Below are 17123 nucleotides of genomic sequence, written 5' to 3'. Positions count from 1 at the left end.
AAATCTTTTGGTAGTGTTTTATTTTCGGTTACATTTGGCATCTCTGGTTTTTGAATTATCTCCTGAAATTGTAACCCAGCAAGTTCGATTGTCTACCATCTTGGTGGTTTTTTTCGAAAGGACTCTAATGAGTAAAACACCTACCTAAAAAGCCGAAAGTAGGTCATATTTTTGAGGTAACATGTAGTTTCCTTTCGTCTTTTTTTTCTTGTCAAGAAATTGTCTAGATGATAGACGTCTTACAGTCTTAACTAATGCTTAGACCCTCCTAAGTTCTTGAGGTAAGATCTTTTTATTGTCGATTCTCTGTGGAAACAATACTTGGTATTTCTTCTAGGGTCCCTACAATTCCCTACCGTTTCTTAGTCAAGCCAGTGGAGAATGTTTCTTGTTGTTAACGACTACTTATGTGTTTTGGCCTGGGTATGAATTTGCCATAGAAGTACTGTAAATACCTTTTACACCAGTCTACAGTTGCAGTAAAGATTGTCATTTATTTGCTCCATTCATTTAACTTTATTACTTTTAAAATAAATTCATAATTTTTTTTAACAAAAATGAAATCTGTAAACCACCTCTCTGAAAGAGATTTGATTTCTTAATTTTATGTAAATGAGTATATATATTTGGACAAAGGTAGATATTCAGCAGATTCTAATATTATTTAAATTTATTGTGTATCGATAGATAGAAGCCGAATGGTAAAACGAATTGTGTTTTTTTTTAAAGACTTTATTGGTGAACTAAATGACTACTTATTATTAAAACTGATTGAAGCTTATTGCTTGTTAAGCTATTAGCTTGTTTAAACAATGTATGCCAAACTCACGACCAATTATATTGCTGAAAGCTGCCGTTCAAATCAAGTTCTCTTTATTTTTTAACTTATTTCTTCATTTTTAACAAAACTTAAAAATAAAGCAGGTTAGTCTAAAAGCACTTTTATGACTTATGTACAGTTTTTTCCAAAGTAATTCACCCCTGTAACTTTTTAACACATTTTTTTAAAATAAAAAACAAAATTTGGCATATTCTAAGAAGCTATATATTTTATAGGGTTAACCCTGAGATCTTACTTAACAAACTTCTTGGTCTTGGCAGATTCAGTTCACTTTCAGAATTAAACACTTTAAATCTTCTCTAAGTATGTGGTCTCCTCAGAAGTCTAACGTGGAAGCTCTGCAATTTAATTTTTCCAACAAAAATTACAAATACTGTTTCAATTACAGTAATTGCTTCATTTTTGTTGATCACATTCAGAAAAATAATTATTTTCCTTTATCATAACCCACGAAGAGTATGTCTCTTCTGACTGGAGCCTAAACTATAATATTCATATCAATGTGATTGGACAGAGTTCAACGTAAATTCTGCAGGACATTCACAACAGTTTGATTAATACTTAAGAATGTTAATATGAGATTGTCTGCTCACTATTTAATCTCCAAACAGTAGAAAGACCTAAAACTTCTCTATCAATTACACTGTCCATATCCCATTTCACAAACATGTGCCATACTTCACTATCACTTTACATGTGCCATAGTCGTTCCATCCAAACTTTCCAAGTAATTTCCTACACAATAAACTGTCAAAAACTTATTTATTCCTCTGACATTGAAGCTAAGTAATGAGCCACAAAATCTTGAATTCATTGGACGATTTTAAACTTTGATGTTGGCTTTTAATTGTTACTACGTAACGTAAGAGAGTTTTTATATATTCCAAAGTCTGCGTCATTTTAGTTTGTTCCTAGCACTTCAAGCCATTTTTCCCCTTGGGTCATTGGGTACCTCTTGTGTTCTTAAAGTAATTTTATTATTAAGTCATATTCTTGAATTATTTTAAATTTTTTCCAATGCTTTTTTAAAGCAGTTACTTATATATTTTTAATAAATGTTCTATTCCCAAAATCTAAAGCTATTGTGAGATTTTCGTGCTACTAGACTCCTTATTTATTTTCTTCCAGACATCCAAAAGGTTGGTGTCATTTTCCATGCATTGAAAGCCATTTTTTAAAACTTATGGTTTATTTATTCCAGGAAATGAGATTTATTTCTTATATGTTCCAGGCATTTTAAGTAATTTTCAAAAGTTCCTAACTGATATTTGAAATCTTATTAATTACTCTGGGTTGTTGGAACTTTTCCTGTATCTTTGGACCTTAGAAGAAATTATTTACATATTTCTGATTTTATTTCAGGCATTTCAAGCAATTTTTTAATTTTTTTTAGCTACAATGTAATTATTCACATCTTTCAGGTATTTAAAGCTATTGCTGAAACAGTTACAGTCATTGATTATTTAATCCAGGCATTTCGTTTCTTATTTGCCTTTTAGATTTTGGAGTAATTTTTGAAGTATTACTGATATTTGAAGCCTATTTTATTTTTGCAGAGATACTTTTGGCTTTTACTAGTTTTTACTCATTTATAGTAAAGCTATTTTTAAATATTTCTGACTTTTCACACACGCCTTAAGGCACCAGAAAACTTGGTTCATTTCTTCATAGCTTTTCATGCTTTAGGAGTAACTTCTCATCTTAGTTGAGGCAAATCTTTTTACATCACTGGCAAAGGTACCAGTGATGAAGAGACAACAGAAAGAATAGTAGTAAAATTTGGTTCTATCTACTTAATATAAGGTGAATTTACACATCATATCACAATGTTACTTAATTATAAGCTAACTGAGGCACCAAATTGGTGAAAGTGATGAGAGAACAAGATTTCCTCATAGGTATAGTTTGAAAACTATATTTAAGATTTAGGGACACATAAATGGTTAATAAATGAAGTATCATTCGCAAAGACTTGCCTCCCTTGCAATGTGACACTTTCAAACCACTAATAAAGTCAGTAATGGCTACATTACATGTACGGTTGTAAATAAAACAAGTTTTTACTTCAAACTAAACATGCCCATAACAATACTCGTGTTAAGTTTCGCTATATGGTGTCGGTATAGGGTATAGACTTTGAGATATGAGGCTGTGCTGTCAGAAATGTTCTTTGGAGTATCCATAACAATTTTTTTTACTTCATGTACAATGTGGCAACAATAATTATTGTGGATATTCCAAAATCCAAAACATATCGTTAACAATAGAAAGAAAACTTATATGGTAAATTCAAGTAGAATTCTCTATACAGAGTGACCCAACTATGACTGCCATTTAAAAAAAATTGAAATATCCCCGTTGGGCCACCCTATACATGAAATAAAAATGAATATAATAAAGAAGTTATGATACAACAAGATGAGGGTGATATTGGACAATCTATTCTAATAGAATATCAAAAATTGAAAAGTTTCATTACTGATGCGGCTCAAGATGCCAAACATGTTTAAAACTAAACGTGAAACACTAAAATGCAATTTTTATCAAAACGAGATCTAAAATTGAAATGTATGAAGGTTTACACGCGACCCTATCGATTTAACACCCTCCTATGGAAAACGCCCCTTTTCTAAATTTATTATTTATTAATTTCATCATTTAACTGAATTTTTTTAACGTTTCAATTGCCGTCTGTTTCGCCTTAAGGAAGTTAAGTAATGAGATGAATATATACAACGTGACATGAATGTTGTTCTCTCTCTGTCTTACCTGTAAGCGGGTGGTGTAGTTGGGATCCGTGTGCGCGGCTATGAACGGGTCGTAGTAAACTCCACTTTCGACCGGGAGATGGTTTAGTACTGGGTAAGTTAAACCTAGGAAATGGAAAAGACAATTTAGTGGAAAAAAGATGTTTTTTTTTTTACAGTAACAATACGACGTAATATACTTAATTTTTTTATTCGCCATAAAAAAAATTGTTTTTCTTTAACAGCTTGGCTCATGAAGATGAAAAAAAAAATTAATTCTAAAGATCATTGGCAAAAAAAATTATGCAACCATGACTGATTACATCAATAATATCATTAAGAAAAAAAAAAAGATTGAAGAGTAGAAAAGCACTAGGTAATTGGGATAGGCAAAGTGAAATTTCAAACACATCTTCTCTCTTTTTGTTTGCTCTTCTTTGCAGTCTGAATATAGTCATTTCTTACTCCAATACTATATGTTACCAGGCAAGAATGGCATAAGCAATGTGCGAGTGACAGAATAGAAAATATGCACTTTTAATACCTACGTCCTCCACATGAAGATGATCAACGGAAACTAAAAGGTTTTTGAGCAAAGCTTTAACTTCTATAAGATATGTAAATCCCAGACTAGAGTTAAGGGGATGTCCGGTGTCCAGGAATGTTACTGCGGGACAAGTGGGGGAGGCTGGCCTAAAATGACATACTAGGGTAAAACAACATAGGTACAAAATCTCCAACTTGGCAATAGTATTTTTCGGAATAACTTTATGTCAACAGTGTCTCGGCATGTCTTTATATTACGCGTATTAAAAATATCGAGATTAGTTTGGCGTTAACGTTCATAGGGCGTGCTATGTATTTTTTCAAGTCTACAAAATGTTTGTGTTTTAAAACAAAAGATTTAACTAAAGTATTTAAAGTTTAATTTTTTACGCTCTAACCTAATTACAGGTATGTATTAATCTTATTTATTGGTAAAATAATAACATTTTAACATTTTTTTTGATAAATAAAATTTTTATAAATAAACATGTGTTTGTGGTGCAAGTTGGGTAAAATAGGACCTATATGGCTAAAATGACATGTGTATTTTGCCCTTATTTTTTTATAGTTTCTCAAAATGAATTGTTTCTTCTTATTTTTTTTAGAATGGTTGGAAATTACTCAAGAAAAACCACGCGTCAGTCTTGGGATCCGTTACAGATGCAAAAAGCTATTGCGGCAGTACAAAATGGAGAAATGGGCTGGCTCAAAGCTTCAAAAACATTTGGCGTACCCCAGGCTACGCTAAGAAGACGAGCATCGGACAAAAATAAAAGAGTCAAAGCTACTGATAAGGGTCTAGGCCGATACGAAACCACGTTTTCCGTAGAGTTGGAGAGGGACCTAGTTCAACATATCAAATTATTGGAATCTTGTTTATTTGGTTTATCATGCGATGAAGTTGGTTCCTTGGCGTATCAACTGCCAGAAAGAAATAGAATTGCACACAGGTTCAACTCAACTACTAAAATGGCTGGTTGGGATTGGCTACGTGGATTTAGGTCCAGAAACCCCGATATATCTCTTAGAAAGCCCGAAGCTACTTCGGCCGCTAGAGCACAATCCTTCAATAAACCGCAAATTGCTAATTTTTTTAGAACTTTTCAAGAGACAATTGAAAAAGAGCATATCAACCCCACGCGCATTTGGAATGTAGACGAATCTGGCCTGTCTACTGTCCAAAAACCTAGCCGAATACTTGCTACCAAAGGTCGAAAACAAGTTGGCTTAATTTCAAGTGCAGGGGGCAGCATATTACAGCTGTGGTTTGCATGAGCGCAGCAGGAGCCTATATTCCCCCATCATTAAAGGAACTGACCGACGAGGCTCCCTTAGGTACATTGGAAATAGCTCAGGAGACAGGCTGGATGACGGGCGAGATTTTTCTAAAATGGATGCAACATGTTAGAGAATATTCTAATCCTTCAAAGGCAAATAAAGTGTTACTTCTGGTTGATGGTCATGCTAGCCATAAAACTCTAGATGTTACAAGATTTGCTAAAGAAAAAGGAATAGAAAATCATTTCTATTCCTTCTATCCCAGTGGGAAACATATCAATGTTTCCCACCTCATTGCATCCACCGGCTGCAACCTTTAGATGTGTGCTTTTTTGGGCCATTAAAAACATTTTATGATCAAGAAGTTACAAAATGGGTAAAATGCCATCCAGGCAAAACTGTTTCTTCATATCAGAATGGCGGGTTGTTTGCTGCAGCATATGGAAAAGCAGCTACAAATCAAAATGCTGTAAGTGGGTTTATGAAAACAGGAATATGGCCGCTAAACCCAGATATATTTCCTGATTATCTGTTTAACCCTGCAATGGTCACAGATAGATATCAAGATGGTGATACTCAAGTGGCTAACCATTCATTGAATATAAACAATATTTCAGTTATTCGCCCACAAGACATTTCCCCTCTTCCAAGTTTATCCGGGATACAAGCAAACCCAAGAAAGCGGAAGGCAGAAGGAACCAAAGTGCTTACGAGTACCCCAATATTAGAGGAACTTAAAGCTAGAGAAGCGGAAAAACAAGCTGCTGAATTTCGCAAAGCCGCGAAACGAACCAAAAAAAATTTAACTCATTTAGTTGAAAGCCCTGAAAGTTTAAAAGAAGTTATTCAAATCAGAGAAGTTGCCAAAGAAAGTAAAAACAGCATAACACGTAAGGCTGCCATAGTAGCATCCGAACACTTTGTCCCAATGGACGAAAACTCTGATAATGAAAAGCCGTTTCAAGATGAAGACGACGAAGATGATCCACCCTGCCTATATTGTAACAGTTTGTACTCTATGTCCAAGTCCAAGGAAACATGGGTTAGATGTCAATCGTGCTCGAAATGGGCACATTGTGAGTGTGCTGGTATTTCTAAAAGAAGCGAACAATCTGTATGTGAACTTTGTTAGTTTTAATTTGTAACCTTATGTACCTATGTAAGTTTCTTATGTCATTTTACCCAAGTATGCTCGGGTAAAATGACACATTTACATATTTCTTTTTATATTTTTTTCGCCAGGATTATTCATTTATTTAAAAAAAATTAGGTTACATTCTTATTATAAACCTTTAGTATTATAAATTACTAATGATTTTGTATGTTTACATTAAAAGAATAAAAAATTAATAAGCAAAAATAAAGTGGTATGTCATTTTAGGCCAGTCTCCCTGCTTTTCTTATATTAAGAAACAGCATGTTTGTATGGAACCATAAATGTTGAATCATGTTGCATCATCAGCAAATGAAGTGAATTGTGCTAATTGTCAAGAAAGTGGCAAATCAATCATGTAAATCAAGAATAATATGGATCCCAATACAAAGTCTTAAGGAAAATCCCACACTAATAAAGGAATGAATGATGAGAATGAAATGAATTATATATAATATCCCATTAACAACTTGGATACTGCAATGTTAACTTTGGATGAAAACAAATTTTATCACGGCAGTCATTTGTAAAGATCCATCGACCTGACCAATAATAGACTGGATTTTCCTTATACTCATCCAGTAAAAGATTTGTTTTTTCAAAAACATTAATGCCAGCAGGGATATCAATGGTAACAAAATTTAGTTCTGTCATAATTGGTTTTAGAAATTTAAGAAATTTCAGCAGTGGTTTTAGTGGAAGTAACTTACTTAAAGTTTATCAATCTGTGCTCTATTAAGAAATTTCTAATATTTCCTTACAATGCCTTGGAGCCGATTACATATTTATCCTTTTTGAATCAAAATCAAAAATCATTTATTGTCTTAGATACTAGAAACACAGCATAGACATGTTACGATTGCTATACAAAGCAATACATATGGAATACCCATACATGTAGTTCTTATTCAGGAATTTGTCAAAATATATGAACATACATATAATAAAAATAAAATAATATATAAAACAATAAACATTAAAAAGCTCTAGCACTGATAAAATTACACAAGTTAACACATATTTGGTAGGCAGTATACACTTTAACATTTATAACATTTTAAGAAGGTTTCAAACTCTAAAACCGTATAAAAAACATCGCTAAAGAGCAGTGTTTTAACTTTAGTTTTAAAATTTATTAGGGATTTTGCCAATTTTACTTCTGTAGGTAACAAATTAAAAAGATGGCTTCCAGAATACAAAGGAGATTTTTTATAAAATTGGTGAGTATACCAAGTTGTTTTTACCACGAGTATTGTGCGAATGTCGATCACCCAATGTAATCTTGAATAAAATAATTTGAGGAACCTTTAAAATATAAATACCAGCCACTGTTAAAATCTTTTTATCCCCAAAGATTCTTCGACAAGACTGTCTGAATGGTATATTAAATAAAATCCTAATTATACGTTTTTGAATCACAAACACTCTTTCTATAGCCATAGCCCTACCCCATAATACTATACAGTAACTCAATACACTATAAACAGAGCTGTAGTACACGTTCATCAGTTCTTTGATATTAAGTGAAGTTTTAAGTTGATTTATAAGATAAGATACTTTTTTACATACAATATTAATATGTTCCGACCAGTCCAAGTGTTTGTCAATCGTTATGCCTAGGAATCTAGACGCTTCTGAACCAGACAGAAAGTTGCCTTCAAAACTAAAAACAAATTTATTTGGCTTTCTATATTTATTATATATTTTGACTTTCAACATAATATATATCTCGACAGAGATTTTATATTCATTAACCTGTGACCAGTAAAAAGAAAATAAATTAAGAAATGCCTCAATTTTGTTTCACTTCCAGGCATTAGAATAATTTGAAAAAAATACTCCTAATGCCTGAAAAAAATTTTTTTAAATAAAATTTTTTTTTCGGGACAGTTCAAATATTTTTTTTAGACAGTTTTTGCCTAAATTTTTTTTTCTGCTTGCAGGAAAAATCTCAATTTTCCTCTTTTTTCGAGAGAGGTTAAGTATTTAAAAGAAAAATGATCTTTCTGGAAAAAATCCTCATTTTTGTATTTTTTGCAAGGCAGTTCTTTAAAAGTTTTTTTATTTCGAATATTTGAACAAAGCCGAAAATTTCTCTTTAAAACCAAATCATCGTTCATTAAATGAGCTTTACTCCATGCTTCTAGCTTACGTACATCCAAAGTTATTTATTTTACATCCTCTTATTTTAGTTCAGGCGTGATATCAATGACTGTAACTCATTTATCAAAGATTTAAGAGGTTTTTGTGTTGAAGCTTCTTTGAGGAAGACGTTTTGTAAACGTCTAGAGTAGGGAAGCTATAAAATTATATAGAAATAGTATAATAAATAAATAAGAATTAACTTTTCAACATCTTGATGAAAATAATTTAATCAAACTGTATACCATAATGTTTTAACTTGTCTATAATTGTTTCTTACTATGTTTTTTTTTAAAATTTTGTAGCGCCCTAAAAAAGGCCTAATATATGCCGAAACGTTGGCAGTAAAGGAAAAAAGTTTAGAAGATCTTGGATTTAAATTGACCCCTTATCCAACGGGATTTCAATTAAAACTTTATTTGAACTTTTCTTCTTAAAATCACCTAAGGATTAACACCCTTAAGGATCAGCATCTTATTCTGTAACACCCTGTATATACAAAAATTGCTTATGAGCATTTGTAAAATTAAAATAAGTGTAAAGTTTAAAAAAAGCAAAAAAATATTAAACAAAGATGTTCTACATTTATTGGTCCTAAGGCGTGTAACATAATTCCATATGATGTTCAAAATGTAATTTAAAGAGAAACACGCTTCAAATCAAAACTACAAGAATGGATTCAGGAAACAAATCGCCGAATTTTAGAGTTTTATTAATAAAATTAAAGTTAGATTGAAATACACTAAGCTCGACCTCTATAAATCTATTGTGAATATTTCCCAAATTGTGAAACTACACATCCCGAATTTAGACCGTCGGTTTTCGAGAAAAGGGACACAAGTCAAAAATCCCACTTTTTGAGATATTTGTAACCTTATTCTTAAATTCAATGTACTTTTTATCTGGTAGAGTGTCACAAATAAACTATCAATGGTTGCCGCGAGATCGCGCTAGTGACGTTCTTCTATTTTTAACATTTGGAAAATCAGTTTTCTTTAAATATGACATCTTTAGTTGCGTTGTGGCAGGCTAAGAGATAAGCCGCATTTTTTCAGGGAGAACGTCGCATTATGACTTAAGACTGTTTTGATATTAATTTTTTTCTGCAATAGAGTATTATTTTGAAATGTGTCACTGTTGAACAAAATATATATTCTACTTAAAATGTTAGTTTTCTAGAAGAGTGTGTTAATTCGTATAGTGCCATTATGCTTGAACAACGTAAGTATAATATTTTTAATTATTTTTGTGAAAGAATGCATTATTTTGGGATATGCCGTTATTGTCGTAAAGCAAAATAAATAAACATGGTATTAGTTTGAGTTGTGACGGTATTCTAGTAAATCAATTAAAAAACAATAAGACATTTTTTGACATGTGACTTTATTCAATTCAGAATCAAGCAGACATTACATAGAAGGAAATAAATTTATCGCAGATATTCACAGAGACTATGTGGCACATTGCAAAGCAAAAAACTCTCCATATTGTAATTACCTTTTCTTTTATCGGATTTTCACCAAGGAATTTAACATTTTTAACTACACTCCCAGAAATGACCAGTGCGAATTATGTGTGGCATATTCTAATGCAGATTCCGAAGAAAAGGAAACCATGAAGACCCAGTATGAAACGCATTTAATAGAAAAGGATTTAGCACGTGCAGAAAAGAATTCTGATAAGGAGAGGTTTGCTAAAACGCCCAATGTTAAACTTGCATTGTATGATTTAGAAGCAGTTTTTCAATGTCCTAAAGGAAAAGCATCAATTTTCTACTACAAATCTAAATTAAACTTTAGTATTTACGATTTTATTAACAAAACTGCAGATTGTTATGTATGGCATGAGGGTTTAGGTAACAGAGGGGGCAATGAGCTAGGAACTTGCATTTACAGATATATTCAGGAAGTTTCTGATAATGACGGTGAAACGGAGTTAATTTTTTATTCTGATAATTTCCCTGGGCAACAAAAAAATAAGTTTATGCTTAGTTTGTATTTGTACGCAGTTAGAAGTTTAAACATCAAATCAATCACTCATAAATATTTAATTAAAGGGCATACTCAAAACGAGGGTGACTCTGTTCATTCCACAATTGAAGGATATCTTAAAAAACAATTAAAAAGTTCACCCTTGTATACTCCTGACTCATTTATAAGTGCTATAAGAGCCGCAAAGAAAAAAGGTCCACCATATAGAGCGATCGAAATGTCGGACATAAAAGTGGTTAAATTTGAGAAATGCTCGCCTCATTATTTTATAAAACATCATACACGGATGGATTTAAAGAAGCTAAAGTAATATCGCGAAATAAATAGCAAAATAAGCAAACGTTCAATTAACCCATCAGATCCTATTCAGTTAAAAAAAGCTTTTTCCAATAAACCAGGAATATCTGAAAATAAAAAAAAAGATTTGATTAATCTGGTGATAGGAAATTACATTCCAAAATATTATGCAACTTTCTTTGAGTCATTATAATACTCTTTTAAGACTTAAATTTTTGTTTATAATTTTTGTATGAGTAAAGTATTATGTTAAAAGTTAGCTCATCAACTTTTGTAATGTAGATGATAGGTTTGTTTACTATTTCCAAATAGAAACAGATTTATTAAAGTTGTATTTGTTGTTTTATTTATTTTCCTATTTTTTTATGCTGAAAAATGAAATAAAAGAGTACTATTTTAATACTATTTATCTAGAATAATGTCACATCTCAAAAGGGGGTTTTAAATTTCCCAGTTTTTACCACTAAATTATCAACATCATAGACAATAATATTAATGATTATTTACTTAAAAGGTATACATCAATATACTAAAGGAAGTAAATCATTTCATTTATACAAATAAAAATAATAAGCTAAAATTATTGAATAAAATTTTAAAACGTGTTTATCTCAAAATGATCTTTTTTGGATTATGTCACTCTTCTTGAAAACCGACGAGACGTTATTGTCTTGAAAATTTTGATAAATAAATGAATTATTATTATTATTGTGACAAATAAAACCATTTTGAAATTGGGTGTAAATAAATAAAATAAAGACGAGAAGCGGAAGCTTTATACGAAATTACCACTCCACCTCGTAAAAACCAACTTGCACGAATAAATTTAACAGAGTAAATAAAATATTTACCTGCGAGGGTAGGCGCAGGATGTCTGGCAAAAGCAGCCGCTGCTGCCGCAGCTGCTGCAGGATAAGCGGCCCTCGCCCTGCCTCTCTGGATAGCTGCCACGCCCGCTCGGAGCGTAGCTGGATCCGTCGGCCACTGGATAACGGGAACCGGGAATTCTACAAGGGATGAAAAAAGAAATTTAGTTATTTCTACGCTTTGTCACGAAGTAATTTGTCTTATACCTGTTGGAAGCGCTGGGGGCTTTTTGGTTTGTACTCGGGCCGTGGCGTTATTGACCTAACGAAGAGAAATGATTAAAAAAAAGACTCTTTATCCTAAAGTCTAATACGACCACCCGCCGTTTCATTTTGTTATAAATATCGCTGAGAAACCCGGGTGCTTATATTAGACCTAAATGATCTTCCAATGAAAATCGTAGTGCGAGAATCATTTGATAAATATGCGGCGTTTTGTCAAAAAATAATTATCAACGAAATTAAGTGAGCGTGTGTAATGTTTTGAATATGGTTTGGATGATTGCCAAGAATGTATCAAAATGCCTCGCGCGATTTTCAATTTGGATTACCGAAACAACATGTTTTAACTTTGAGACACCGAAAGGGTGGTTTCGTTAAACTCTCGCAACAAGTGCAGTTAAAATATGTTATTTCTGTTGCTCTCGTAACGTTCCTATAACGAGATTCACCCTCCGATGGTCACATGCCCTCGTATTTTTAAAATTTCCCAATCTGGGTTACTTTGACGATAAAATCGACAGTACGTCTTGTTATAGAAGGTTACTAAAGCAAGTATGTCGAGTAAGCTGCATTCTTACGAGAAGTGAAAAAAGTCGTTTGCGAACTTTTAAAGGAAAATGTCGGAGCGATAAAAATTTATTGCGTTTAGTTTAGGAGAACTGAAAAAGGAGGATTTATTATGCTAGGTGAACGTATGTCAGAACGCATTATCGGAAGGCCATATTAGAAACCGCTTAACATTTTTAGCTGTAGCGAACATACAATCATGATCATCCAGAAACACGTTTTCAATCATTAAAGTGATAAAAATATGCTCGTAGATTATTACTATGACAGTCACAATGCAAATTTGAAGTTCAATAAATTATTTCATTGAGCATTGACGATAGAGAATTATTAACATAAAATAATTCAATTAGATCAAACCTAGATCATAATACGTTATAATCCAGAATCGTCAAAATTTTAAAAAATCCTCATTGAGCCAATGAGAATTTTTTAATCTAATCTTTTTTAATGTTAATCACCATCAATTTTTAGTGTTAATCACCCACTTGAAATGCCAGTTTCAAGGCTTAAGAACCAATAAAATGTTGATTGTGTATGGTTCACTATGAACGCTCATAAAGTGTGACTTTTGATTCAAATACAGACTTAATGTACGCTTAACTGTAATTTATTTTCTAGTTCAGACATCGACTAGGAGATCATTAGGAAATAAAATGGTGTGAAGATCACATACTGCCACAAATTGGTCCTTAATTTCAGTGATCTGCTATGACATAATAAAGGTTTGAGACTAAATCCAGCATACCAAATCGACTTTTCTTTTCCAGGCATTTAAGCAGACTGTGTTTAATTTTCCAGGCAATTTATAAACTGATTTCCACGACATTTATTTCCAGTTCACTGCCTATCAGTATAAAAATGAAAACGGCTTAAAAAATGCAAAAAAAGGAAACAAACAAAGTTGAAAAAATTAGATGATTAGAAGGAACAATAAAAAGAATAAATAGGAAAATTAAGAAACGATGACAAATCAACTTAAAATATAAAATAAATGTTAAAACAATGCGCCTAAAGTGTCGCTTTTGATTAAAATACATAAAGATTTTATATACACTTCAATTTATTTTCTATTTCAGATATCGACTAGGAGACCATAGGAGACAAAATGGTGTAAATATCACATACAATAATTATTCCTTAACTCCAGTGAGCTGTTATGATAGAATGGCTCAATATTTAAAGGATTCAGACTAAATCCAGCATCTCGAATCGACTTTTTATTTCCAGGTATTTAAGCAGACTCTGTTTAATTTTCCAGGCATTTAAAAGTGATTTCCATGAAATTTATTTCCAGTTTACTGCCTATCAAAATAAAAATAATAACGACTAGAAAGAACACAAAAAAAAGGAAACTTCAAAGTTGAAAAAATTAGATGATTAAAAGGAACAATAAGAAGAATAAATAGGAAAATTAAGAAACGATGACAAATCAACTTAAAATGTAAAACAATGCGCCTAAAGTGTCGCTTTGATTAAAATACATAAAGATTTAATGTACACTTCAATTTATTTTCTATTTCAGACATCGACTAGGAGACCGTAGGAAATAAAATGGTGTGAAGATCACATACTGCCACAAATTGGTCCTTAATTTCAGTGATCTGCTATGACATAATAAAGGTTTGAGACTAAATCCAGCATACCGAATCGACTTTTTATTTCCAGGCCTTTAAGCAGACTCTGTTTAATTTTCCAGGTAATTAAAACTGATTTCCATGACATTTATTTCCAGTTTACTGCCTATTAGAATAAAAATGAAAACAACTTAAAAGAACACAAACAAAAATAAGGAAACTTCAAGTTGGAAAAATTAGACGATTGAAAAGAACAACAAAGAGAATAAATAGGAATGCAGAAACGATAATAAATTAATTTAAAATATATAATAAATGGTAAAATAATGCTCGTAAAGTGTCCCTTTTGATTGAAGGAAAGTTTTAATGCACGTTTAACTTCATTTCTTTTAAATTGAAAGAAGTCGTCCATTTTTTCAAAGAGACCTAGATTCTAGAGTCTAAAGGGGACTAGGCAAAGTCTCGCTAGGTCTCATTTGGACACAAAACGGTGTAAAGATCACATACAGATTTACTTAATTTCAGTAAGCTACTATGACAGAATAGCATTATATCCAAAAAGTTGGGTCTAAATCCAGCATATCGAAATGTCTTTTTTTCCGGCAATTAAAACTGCTTTTTATGACTTTATTTGCAATTTACAATCTACTGAATCAAACAATAAGGGTAATGAGAAAAAAACTCGAGAAGCAAAGACAAATTAATTTAAATATTACAATAAATTTGAGAAATAATCACTTACAAAGCTGGTGGCCTTTAATTTCTGAAAACTGCTCATCCAGTGACAATACTTTTGGGTATACCGACTTTAGATTTATTAACCAGAAATCAGAAAGTACCCTTTCTGGTTCAAGCGTCTGGATTCTTTCTTTTCAGAAAATCAAAGAAGTTCCAAGTTTATACTTTTCTGTCTGGTACTTAATTCCAGAATTATTCCTTAAACTCTGCCCGTTTTTCTTCCAGACAATAGGAAATAAAATTTGACGAAGAAAATTGACGAAATTTTTCGTTTTTAATGAAAAATCAAGATAAAAAAACGAAATAATGAAAAGAATAAACGAAAAAATCAAGAAGGAATAATAAATTAATGTAAAAACCAAAAACGAGCTCCTTTCTTTTCAAGTCAAATGAAAAGAACATTTTTGCCTCAGGCAGTGAAAGAAATGGTATTTTTCTCCCAGGCAATTGAAGCTTTTTTAGAAAAATAAGGAAGTGAAGTTATTCTTTATTAAGAGGACAGAAAAGTATATGAAGAAACTAACAAATAAAAAGAATAAGGAGAAAAATCGAGAAGCAATAATTAAATTAATTGAAAAATGATGATTATTGGAAATGTTTTTACATTTGAAAATCTAATGCCAGTTGAAGTCTCTTTTTTTACTAAATGGCGTCGAGTGCCTAAATATTTAAAAAAATCAACTCCTGCTTTCATGAATAAAGAGTCTAGGGTCATTTTTATTTTAAAAAAAAAACAGAAAAAATAAATAAACAACTGAAACAATGAGAAGAATAAATAAAAAAATTTAGAAGCAACGACAAATTAATTTAAAAACCATAATAAATTTACTAAGAATGCTTGATAAAAGATCGCTTTTCTTGGCCAACCCAACAGATTTCGGTTCTTTAGCTTTGGGATGTTATCCATCAAGCTCAGATTAATCCAACTATGACCTTGACTACAGCAAATGGATTTACCATCGGAAATTAGGTAAACACAAAACGACGATGGTGCTAAAAACTTTCCTAAATTTACTAATATTTCAATTTCAGAACCTCATTAAGCGTCAGTTACTGCCGGGATTTCCGTCGATGAATACATCTCATTTCGCTTATTTAAATATAGAAGATATACGCTTCCACATAACAAAAATTGTTGGCTCAAGTGAGACAAAAACAACAACGTCGGAGGCGTCAATACAATAAAATAAAGGATCCGACACTTGGCAGAAGGCCTAATTCCACTATTTACACGGCTTAATGAAAGTAAATACGTGTTGCACTGGTCAAATTGTTCGATTGCGTGACCCGAGTCACTTCGTTTTCGGCGACATCTCACTCGTTATTTAATCAGAAAACTTGTGTGTTTGAACTTCAATGCAACTTACTCCTTAATCCTAACCTAAGCTTATTTTAAATAGTAAGCCTCCCTAAGGAGGATCGGATGGATCTTTAACTTGCTCATGAGGTAATCATCAATAAAATACAAGTGAAAGATCCACCATTAGAATGAACTGATCACACCTGGACTTAATATAATAAAAATCACTGGCATGGAGGGCCACCCCGAGGGAAGCACCGCAGAGCAGCCCCGAGGGCGCCCCTTCTCTGGCCTTACCCACTTACCTCACCGCGCGAGTAGAAGGGAGATGAGATCTGTGCGCTCACACCTGTCTCACGTATTCACTGCGTCATTTATTGACTCTTATTTGGTCTAAAGACAATGTATACAGACATTGGTGGGCCGTGACAGATTTTTTTTTTGGTTGATTTTTCTTTAAAATTTATTTATCTTTTTAATTAGGGGCTGGTCAAAGCTTTTGCCTGCGAGAAGAAAAATGAGGAGTTATTGCGCTTCGTCCAGATTAATGGATAAAGATATTAAGCTCAATAACTTCTTTTAAATGTTGACCCTCGGTTACAGACAAAACCCTTCACCCGAAAGAAGAGGCGAGAAAAAAGGGCGTTTAACTGATATTGACTGACATTAGACTTTGAGCTCTTCAGAGGTAAGGCTTATGGATGTGTGAACTACCCTGAAGTAAGTCGCCACCCTTTAAGCCCCACCACCATCCGAGATTTAAAAAATGAAAGAAACTATATGTGTTGTTGTTGGTGCGGCAAATAACTGATATAATATATTAAATAAATAAAACAACACGATTTGTGGGTGAATCGA

The 17123-nt window shown here is 32.3% G+C and overlaps 2 protein-coding genes across 9 annotated transcripts in view; one reads left to right on the top strand and one right to left on the bottom strand.

Moving 5' to 3' along the window:
* LOC126740377 (RNA binding protein fox-1 homolog 2) overlaps positions 1-17123 on the bottom strand; it is a 111111-nt gene that overhangs the window by 8476 nt on the left and 85512 nt on the right. For all 5 annotated transcript variants that reach the window (XM_050446361.1, XM_050446358.1, XM_050446356.1 and 2 more), the window contains 3 exons: positions 12069-12123; positions 11847-12002; positions 3611-3714 (listed from right to left, as the gene is read on the bottom strand). In XM_050446361.1, the coding sequence (XP_050302318.1) occupies positions 3611-3714; positions 11847-12002; positions 12069-12123 (315 nt within the window). The remainder of the gene's footprint in view (positions 1-3610; positions 3715-11846; positions 12003-12068; positions 12124-17123) is intronic.
* Positions 1-17123, top strand: part of LOC126740372 (dystrophin) — a 208279-nt gene that overhangs the window by 166490 nt on the left and 24666 nt on the right. For all 4 annotated transcript variants that reach the window (XR_007661888.1, XR_007661889.1, XR_007661890.1 and 1 more), the window contains 3 exons: positions 13730-13880; positions 13948-14094; positions 14176-14349. The gene's annotated coding sequence lies outside the window, so the exon portion shown is untranslated. The remainder of the gene's footprint in view (positions 1-13729; positions 13881-13947; positions 14095-14175; positions 14350-17123) is intronic.

The sequence above is a fragment of the Anthonomus grandis genome, chromosome 9, assembly GCF_022605725.1.
Source record: "Anthonomus grandis grandis chromosome 9, icAntGran1.3, whole genome shotgun sequence".
In the NCBI taxonomy this organism is placed as follows: Eukaryota; Metazoa; Arthropoda; class Insecta; order Coleoptera; family Curculionidae; genus Anthonomus; species Anthonomus grandis.
This window is presented reverse-complemented; position numbering and strand designations above follow the sequence as displayed.